General features: G+C 44.1%; 1 protein-coding gene and 1 pseudogene across 1 annotated transcript; one reads left to right on the plus strand and one right to left on the minus strand.

The window, feature by feature from the left end:
• Nucleotides 1-742: 742 nt before the first annotated feature.
• On the minus strand, nt 743-5,712 carry LOC133909748 (protein DJ-1 homolog B-like; annotated as a pseudogene).
• Nucleotides 5,713-6,111: 399 nt separating this feature from the next.
• On the plus strand, nt 6,112-10,186 carry LOC133892899 (protein transport protein SEC13 homolog B-like). Its single transcript, XM_062333891.1, has 2 exons — nt 6,112-6,221; nt 8,926-10,186. The coding sequence occupies exon 2, from the start codon at nt 8,995-8,997 to the stop codon at nt 9,910-9,912; it is 918 nt and encodes a 305-aa protein (XP_062189875.1). The 5' UTR covers nt 6,112-6,221; nt 8,926-8,994; the 3' UTR covers nt 9,913-10,186.

Genomic DNA, 10,186 nt, shown 5'->3' on the forward strand with positions numbered 1-10,186 from the left:
CTAGAACTATTCTTTGGTCAGTTGTGGACAACACGATATGGGAAAGCAACAGTACTCAAGTGCGGGTTAAACATATCGATAACGAAGTTTCCAAAAGTTACTTAAGAGTTATTTCCTTTTCATCACTAAAGGTTTGCCGATCAGAACTCAGAAGGATGCTAAACAACAGATGGAATACCAGTAACAACCAACAAGAGAGTTATCATATTGTGTGACAGAGAAGCTCAAAGCACTTCAAGATTTAGGAAAGCGAGAATCGTCTATTGAAGGGATCCAGTCATAGATTGGTTTAGCATGATCTACTCTCCAAAAGTAAAAGTGATTCACATCCACTTATCACTCTCGATCCAGGACAAAAGAGAAAGATGCCACTTTCCTATTGCTTTATGCTCATGTTATTTCCATCCACAAATTAGTATTCCTGATATGAAAGTAACAATCATAACCCATAAGCTTTTCTCAAGTATTCTGGAGGATCCAACAGATTCGAAATCCAGAAATAACAGTTAAAGGGGATAAGCTACACAGAATGCTTTCAAGAGTTATACTTTGATCTCTTAAAAGTATCCATTGCTTAGTTCTTCTAACCGAATCCTATATCTCAAACATGCACATAAGAGGAACAAAAGCAAAAGAACTGTACAAGTAGCTAGCAAGGATAAAATGTTTATACCAAGGAAAGAATACAGTGCATATAAAGTCGGTAGCATATACGTACAGTTTACTATGACATGAAGACTAGGTCACTCTTTCCTATGTTCGAGGCTGTGATCCATGCTGATCAGAGCAGGTGAGCCATGGAGTGGCATGCAACTCCAGTTCATATCTTTCAGCAAACAAATTAAGGACTCAGATCCTCTGCTTTTGTGAAGTAAAAGAATGCCCCTGTAGTCCTCACTAAATCTAAGAATGATTCCTTGCACATATGGTATGGTAGTATGCGTGATGTACATTCCTGGATCACAGTTTACAATGTAATGTTATAGTACCAATGAATTATTACGCTCAGGCAGCACTTACCACCACATGCATATAAACAGAACTACAGAAGCATCACTAACAGGTTCCTGACATGTTTATCCACGTGATTGCACTGCACAAAACGCCAGCACAGTGTATAATCACATAAAAACAGACTCCTTTGCTATACTGACTGCTTTCTCAACCAAATAGCTTCTCAACAATGGCTAGGGCGAACTCAGTTATAGTCCCTGGGGCTCTACTGGTGATAAGGTTACCATCGACGACAACCCTGTGCTTGCATGCACTCTGATCTGTGAGCAGATGTGACATGGGTGAGAATGCCATTGCCTTCTTGCCCTACAATGACAGACACTTTCAAGTTAATGACAAGTTGATAACGTAGGATCAGGTAGACAACTAGAGAAGATGAATAGATATCTTATAAATTTCTTGCGAAATAGATAACATACTCCGTGTTCATCAAACATTTCTAAAAAACGCACAAGCAGAAGCCAAATAGATATAAAGTTCAAAAGAAATGTTGTGAGACAACATAACTCCACAGAAGGAATATGAACTCTAGGTTCTATTCAAGACTATTACATGTGTCTTTAACACTCGAAAGCTCTCAACTTGCAAAGAAACTAAAAAAGATTATTACCGGGCAAAAAAAACTCTCCAGGTTGATAATCTAGAGGAAATGTAACTCAAGACCCTCTCATATATATGAATATGTGAAATTTATACTTAGCAACAGGGAAAACAACTTTCCAAGATGAAAAGATTGCAGTTTAAAGGAAAAAACGAAAATCAACATGAAAATAAAAAAAAAACTTGCAAGGAAGACAAGAGAACCAAAAGAAAAAGACTAGAAGGAGATGAGCACAAGTATATGCAAGAAAATAATCTTTATTAAGTACAGAGGTTAACCCTATTTTCGACAGATTACAAATTTGTTTCTCTCATAAAACCTCTAGCTTGTTACATAAACTAAGTCTATCATCTTATTTCCTCCAACCTATCACTAGGTTCTTAAATGGCTAGTTTAAGACTCTCTCACAGCTTTATCCGTCTATTTATAGGCCTAGAGAGGTGTTTTGGCCCTTACGTTTCCTTATTCCCAAAATACTCCTCACTGGTAATACACTCATACCTACTACTGGGGCATTTTGATCTATTTTTTGCTCCGTCCATCAAGTAGTCATGATTTCTTCACAACTTAGTTTCATCTCGACGCAATCTTCACGATGATGCCATGTGACCCTCTAGTCATCCCGCAGTTTTGTGGCCAAAACATAAAACCCTAGCATGTTTCTCAAAGCATGACTAGCTGCTATTTGCTTTGCCTTAAGCAAGTGCTCCGATGTTGACGCGTGTATTCCGTTTTGCTATCTTGACCGCTAACAAGTCTATTCTGCTCCAGATTCCTTGAGCCGTCTCATCACTTGCATCGGTATCCCCTTCATTTGATTTTGTCAACATGTCATATTCATCCTTCTCCATCTATGCTTTTGCTTGACCTCCATGTGTATCGCCAGGATCACCCTTGCCTCCGTCCAGTCTTTTTTACCATCCAGCAACAAGCCTCTCGCTTGGTCCCGATCATCTCGCCATTGACCACCAAGTCACATTCATAGTCTACACACCATGAAATAAGCAAACATGTTTCTTCCACTCCAAAACCATCTCCAGGTTAGCTGAAAACAAAAATTCTTAAATGAAAGCACATCATGTAGAAATCGTGAACACCGGATACTCCGATGTGTTCATCCTCTGAACATCGGACCATCCGGTGAGTGTAGTTCTTTCTTTGCACTGAAAATTTACTCTCTGCAAGAATTATAAAAAATGATGATATACTCCGGTGTGCACACTGTCCACCACCGGACAATCCTGTGCACAAAAGTCCCACATGCACTGAAAAATTGCTCTCTACAAGAAAATATCTGGTGTACTCTCCGGCGTTCACACAGCTCAATACTGGACTGTCCAGTGAGTACAAGTCACTAGAACTCAGTTTGGACCCTTCTCTGTTGGAAATAGTCCGGTGAACACAAGTAGCCAACACTTGACCATCCGATACCTATTTCAAAATTTACCACCAAACTGAAAACCTTTGGTGTCAGCATCAGCACCACATTGGATCATCTGATGCTTTAACTCCACTTTGGCTTCTTCACAAAAATACTCCAGCGTCTGCTCGTTTAGAACACCGGACTATCTGATAAAGATAAATTTTCTCACACCGAATTATCTGGTGATCACTCTTTTCCTAGCCTCATGTTAACTATAATGTACTCTCCATCAGTGGTTAGTCATAAGCAAAATTATACATAAACACACTTATGCCAACCAAGATCAACTCAAATCAATTATTGTCAATGACTCATCACAAGCAAATCAAGACATATATCCACTTGGTTTCTCAATCCCCCCTTGATGAGTCTATTGACAACACATATGAAGATCAAAGAAAGAGTTGAAACACAAAGTTAGCGGCATCTATATATTCAATTTCAGCAGTAGACTGTGTAACGCTAAACTGCTTGCGAGAAGACCAACACATAAGTGAAGTACCCAAAAAATGACACGTGCCAGAAGTACTCTTCCTCTCAATTCTACACCCAGCAAAATCCGCATCGAAAAAACCTCAAAGAGAAAGTGAAAAACTAGAGCCCATACTTGAGAGTGTGCTTGAGTTATCTCAGAATGCGTTTCACCGCTTGGTGGTGAGACTTCCTCGGTGAAGCTTGGAAGTGCGTGCAGAGGCAGACAACAAAGTGGATGTCCGATCTTGTCGCCATCAGATATAGGAGGGAGTCAATCATACTCATGAACTCTTGCTAGTCCACCGCTTCACCATGTTCATCCGGATCAAACACAATCGAGGTAGCCATACATGTCACCAAGGGTTTTCATATCGCCCATGTTGAATTCTTCAGCAGCTCCTTGATGTCCTTCATCTGGTGAACGAATATACCCTACTTGCATTGCTTAATTTGAATTCCAAGAAAGAAGTTGAGTTCACCCATCATCGACATCTCGAACTCACAACTCATAGTTTTTGCAAACTTGACTACAAGTGCATGAGAAGAGCTACCAAAAATGATATTATCCACGTAAATCTGAACAAGTAGAAAATCTTTAATATGTCTAAGAGTGAATAAAGTTTTATCAACCGACTACATGACATACTCATACTCTAACAAGAAAGAACTAAATTTATCATACCAAGTCCTAGGTATGCTTTCTTAAGTTCATATAAAACTTTTTAAAGTTTGTATGTTGTATATGGATATTTGATGTGTTCAAAGTCTGATGGTTGCTTGATATAGATATTTTTCTGTATGAAACTATTTAAGAACGCACTTTTGATATACATATGATACAGTTTGAAACTCTGAGACGTTGTAAAAGAAAGAAGGATCCTAATGACTATTTCTGTGAAGTTTCTACGGGATTCCTGTAAATTCTTCGCATTGTAAACTGCTTTTTATGTGAAAGTGAAATCAAGGAGCAGGAACACACAGTCACGTACCGTTGGTTTAGCAATTTGCTCAACCTTCTCCTTCCCGTAGAGCTGTTCCACCAAAGCCAGAGCAAACTCCATCGCCGTCGCCGGTCCACGGCTTGTCACGACCTTCCCGTCGACCACCACGTTCGCGTCTATGGCGGTCACCTCGGGTGGGAACTTCCCCACGAACCATGGATGAGCAGTTGCCTTCACAAACACAAGCCACATCAATGAGTAGGTAGCTGCCATTGTGCCAAAGCGATCTCACAAGTCACAAACTAGGCGTCAGGATGAGCCATGCAGATATTATACATTGCGGCCGTTAAGCAGGCGCCAAGGCCACCGCTGGCGCGGCGCAGATGGCGGCGTAGAGCCCCCCCCCCCCCTTCTCCGCGTGCCTCCTCGCGATGCCTTCCAGCGCGGTGCAGCCGCCGAGGTTCTCCGCGCCGGGAACCCCTCCCTGCATCGCAGGAAATCGACGGACGCGAGTCAATCAGCGCGAGACGGGAGCGCGAGCGGGCAGAGCACACCGCCACCGCGCGCAGTCTTGGCAAACCAAGCGGTGGCTTCTTACAGGGAGGACGATGAGGTCGTAGGACGCGTCGGCGCAGTCGGCGACGAGCGCGTCCGCAACGATCTTGACCCGGTACATGGCCTTGACGAGCAGCGCGTCCCCCGCGGACGCGACTGTGACGTCAGCGCCGGCGCGGCGGAGGATGTCGATGGGGACGGACGCCTCCACGGGCTCCGAGCCGGCGGCGATCGGCACCAGCACCTGCACAGCGCAACAATGCACACTCCGCCATGGTTTACGCGTCAAGGCAAGATCGGCCGGGAGACCGCACTGCGCACTAGCAGGCCAGAGAACAGTACCGTCTTGACGGGAGCCGGAGACGCCATTGACGGCGACGGGTGCTCGCTCGCTTCCTAGCTAGTGAGTACTCGATCGCCGCGACGATCAAACTAGGCTGTGGAGGTGTGGAACTGTGGCCTTAAACACGGACATTTCATCGTGTCGGCCAAGCGCTGTCCAGCTCGATGGGTCAGAGATGATGCATGTGGAGTGGGGAGGTGGCGAGGGCTCAGTGGAGGACTCGGCGCGACATGGCGTGCGGGCGGCTGTGACGATGCGGGGTAGGGTACGGGCGTGCAATCACTGAGCCCGCGTTTTTCATGTACGGGAGGAGACTTGAAGAAGGCCTGGACTGGCCTGCTTCACGCAGAAGTTCATTGACTTCTCCTCCCCATGCCGGCCATCCAGATCGCCGCCGGCTCCCGTCTCGCGCTGATTTACTCACCATCCAGCTCGATCTGCGGCCCTCCACCATCTCTCGCCTCCCGCTCCGGTCCCCACCGCGGCCGCCATTGACGGCCACCATCATGGACAAAAGAACTTTCCTTCAATCCGAGAAAAAACCTTGAAAGGATTCCAAGAAAACTTTCGACATGATAATTCTAACAAAATAAATTTATTGAGAATTATCCACGAAATAAAATAGGCCAAGCCCATGATAATTCTAACAACGTCGATTGGCCAAGCCGAAATAAAATCGTCCTGTTGGGCTGTTGTAGCCTAACGGATCCGGCCCATGAGACGCGCGATCGCATAGTGGGCTCAACCCCAGCCCCTATAGATCGACGACCCGACGCGGAGAGGTCGCCAGTTTCCGCCGCAGCGATCTCGCTCCTCGTCGTCGGCTTCTATCGCAATCTAGCTCCTCGTCGTCCCCTCCGGCCTCCGAGGGTAAGCAAGAGCTCTCCCATGACCTCGCCCTCTCCTCCGATGTAGCGTGTGGCTTGTTCTTGATTCATGGCGTTTTCCCTTTTCTTGGATGGGCCTGTTTCTTTTTTTTTTCTCGCGAGTGGCCAAGAAACAGTGATTCAGGGTTTGGATTCGGTCCTTCCGATCCGTGAGATAGGATGGCCTGGATTGTGTGGCAAGGAATCCTGTTGGGATGTTGGGGCAGGCAAGGATTTGGGGACGAATAGTTTGGTTTGAGATGTAGCCATGTAGGGGGTTCTCAGATTGGCCCCTTGGCCCGGTGACTTGTTGTCCAGGACATGTTTACTCCCTGAGATATCTTTGTATCCCACGCGTTTCTGCATCCTCTAGTACTCCTGTAGGTGAATCCTGAGGAAACTTGCATCAGGGAGGTGAGGGAGGGCAAAGAAAAATTTCAGCTTTGGCGTTTTTAGATACATCTTCTGCTGCAAATATATGCTGCTAGGTTCTTACTAAATTCAAATGCGAATGTCTACTGCCATGTTGATGCTAAATGTTAATATTTGATTTGATCTCGACCAAATCGTTATAAATTGGTTGTTTCACTACTGGCTCGTGTTGAATGCTTTTGGGAAGTTTATTTGCTTTTGCTGGTTTGGACTGAAGCAAAAAAGGAACTAGATGACTTCTCTGCATGTTGTGGCGGGATTTCTTGTTTAAGATTTAGGGATGCTGAAATGATTTATGATAAAGAAAAACAATATGTTGCTTGTGCATAAAACTATGGGTTGCATGCTGCGTACGATTAATGTCAGCCAAGTTAATAAAAAAAATTAGAAAAACTACAATACTTTACAGTCAAGTAATTTGGATGAAAAGGGTAGACCATGATAACTATGTCTATGTGTGTATGTTTGAGGGAGAAGGGATCAACTTGAAATTCGGAAAAGGTGCAGTAGTAAAGACAGGCACCTGCTTCAAACAATTTTATTGAGCTCGATCGGATGCAGTCCAAAAACATGATGAGACTATCCATTGGAGCAGTGAATATATGGAAATTTGATTTCAGCATTGGAGACATTTCATACGATAGCTAAAATGAACAAAAGAACTCGGAGAAGCTCAGTCGCTACTGTTTTGTGGCTCATAATAATTCAGACCATCCAAATTAATATACCGTGTGCTCAAGGAGACCATGAACATAAGATACAGACCATCCAAATTAAGAAACCCAAGGGAAACCAAGCCAAAAAATGATATATAGGGAACTATTTTGAATCCAAGGTATAAGTGTCATTCAGATTGAACCTGGAAAAGAGGAGAAATTATGTTATTGAGCAATGAATGAATGGTGTGTCAGAAATATGATAAATCAAGAAAAGAAGACAGCTGACGACAGGCGATCGATTGGAGCTGCGTCCGTCATGATTGGCGAAGCCACGGCGGTATGGCATCGACGATGCTCCTTGTAGTTGTTGGTGACAACGGCGGCGTGGAGGCACTGATAGGATTGTGTGGGTATGCAATCCGATCAAGATGTCATTGTCCACCGTCAGCTGCTGAGGATAATAAAGGCAATTACCATTTCGTCAGAGCGATTCGCCGCATTTGTGCAGTTACAGACGTGGATAAGTTCATCGGCTGCTGGAGCACCTTGCTGTAGTTAGTGGGATGAGGGAGTAGAGAGGTGTGTAATTGGAATTTATTTGTTCGGCTGAAGAAATGGTAACTGAGCAGGAGCATGGCGTTGATGATGAGAGAGTGGGAAATGCTCTGTTCGGTGGGAGAGAAATTGTACTGACAGCAGGGGTGGGGTGAAAGGGGATGACACACGAAAGGACAGATCTGATTGGAAGCTCAACATCCAACGGCTGGACTAATTTCGGATGATGTGGCTCAACCTGGTGCGAGGTTTAGAGGAATGACTTGTATAGATATTATAGATTGGACAATCAAACCTGCTACTGCAGTATTTTTTACATTTTAACCCCATCTGCTTAAGTTTGTGGCCGAGTCCCTTGAGTTATTTTTGTGAGATTAGTAGCACTAGCACCACCATTTGCGCATATTTTTGGTTCAACCTCTGCTTCTGCAGCTTTTCAGGTCAGGATGCCCTTCTGTCAGCTGCTGAAGTTTGTTAAAGCTCTGTGGAATCCTTTTTACCATCTATTTCAGTCTATTTAAGAGCTTCATTATGAGATGTAGTGGTTTAGAGAGGATTGCAAAATACCCGAAAAGTGGGAAACTGTGTTATTATACCAAATGTGATGTACTTTATTCATCTGCTAGACTTTGTTTTGCTTATTCTCATACAAAAATACTTTCCAATCGCTATTCATGAGTGTTGGTTTGTTTTTCCTGATGATGTGGTAGATATAGTGTTGCCCAGTATTCTTACCTTATTAAGCTAATTTAATCAAAAGTATTGATCAGAGGTGTATCCCCAATGATTTTGTGTCTTGTAAGCAATCTGATGAATGACGAATTGTTTGACCTTTTTGTGAAAAAAAGATCCACAATTAAATAATGGTACAAGCTAGAAGCTATTGTATTGGACCATCACTGTTGTGTATCAATATTGTTGTAACTGCAATATGGCATACTATCAACTCCATGTGATATTGTGATTTATAGCATATCCTTATTTTCAGTTAAGTGTTCACACATTATATCATTCTTTGATTTATCTTTGACCTGATGCCCTCACTTTTTTTTAATCAAATAGGAGTTCAAAGTGGTCAACACAGAAGAGTTGGTTCTCATTCTTTTTTGTTCAATTTATATCATTGGAGCAATGCCACCTCATAAGATCGAGACTGGGCATCAAGATGTGGTGCATGATATTGCCATGGATTACTATGGGAAGCGTCTTGCTACAGCCTCCTCTGATAACACGATAAAGATCATTGGCGTAAGTGGCACCTCGCACCAGCAACTTGCAACTTTGAGTGGACACCAGGGCCCAGTTTGGCAAGTCGCATGGGCTCATCCTAAGTTTGGTTCAATGCTTGCATCCTGCAGCTATGATGGCCGGGTTATCATCTGGAAAGAAGGGAGCAAACCTGATGAATGGGCTCAGGTACACACTTTTGTTGAGCACAAGTCCTCTGTCAATTCCATTGCATGGGCACCTCATGAGCTGGGTCTATGCTTGGCTTGTGGTTCATCTGATGGGAACATTTCAGTCTTCACTGCTCGTTCTGATGGAGTGTGGGACACAACACGCATTGATCAGGCGCATCCAGTGGGTGTTACCTCAGTTTCTTGGGCTCCAGCAGTGGCACCGGGTGCTCTTATCAGTCCAGGATCTTCTGGCCAGTTTGAATATGTTCAGAAACTTGCTTCTGGTGGCTGCGACAATACAGTAAAGGTGTGGAAGCTCAACAACGGAAGTTGGAGGATGGATTGTTTCCCCGCCCTACAGATGCACAGGGATTGGGTGAGAGACGTTGCATGGGCACCAAACCTAGGCCTCCCAAAGTCCACTATTGCCAGTGCCTCTCAGGATGGAACGGTTGTTATCTGGACAGCAGCAAAAGAGGGTGAGCAGTGGGAAGGCCGAGTCCTGTATGATTTCAGAACTCCTGTGTGGAGGCTGTCGTGGTCGCTGACTGGAAATATACTGGCAGTGTCTGATGGCAACAACAATGTGACCCTGTGGAAAGAAGCTGTGGATGGTGAATGGCAGCAAGTGACCACTGTAGAGCCATAGATTTTTGAGTTATTCGTCGACCTTTGTTACATTATCATAATAATGTCATTTTCCGGCAAGGTGGGTTGGTCACAGGTGGAGCTGTTCGTAGTTGTTATGCTTCTGCTTTCATAGCAATTAGCAAGGCGCGAACAGGGTATGGGACATGGTTTTGCCTCTAACAAAGGCAGGAAATTAGCTCTACCGTTTCAACTGTGCTCGTGTGTGGTGTCCCGTATTGTAGGATAATCGACACTACTGCTAATTATGAGTTCTATGGATCATATTGTGTCTT

Source organism: Phragmites australis, chromosome 2 (genome assembly GCF_958298935.1).
Source record: "Phragmites australis chromosome 2, lpPhrAust1.1, whole genome shotgun sequence".
NCBI classification, from domain to species: domain Eukaryota; kingdom Viridiplantae; phylum Streptophyta; class Magnoliopsida; order Poales; family Poaceae; genus Phragmites; species Phragmites australis.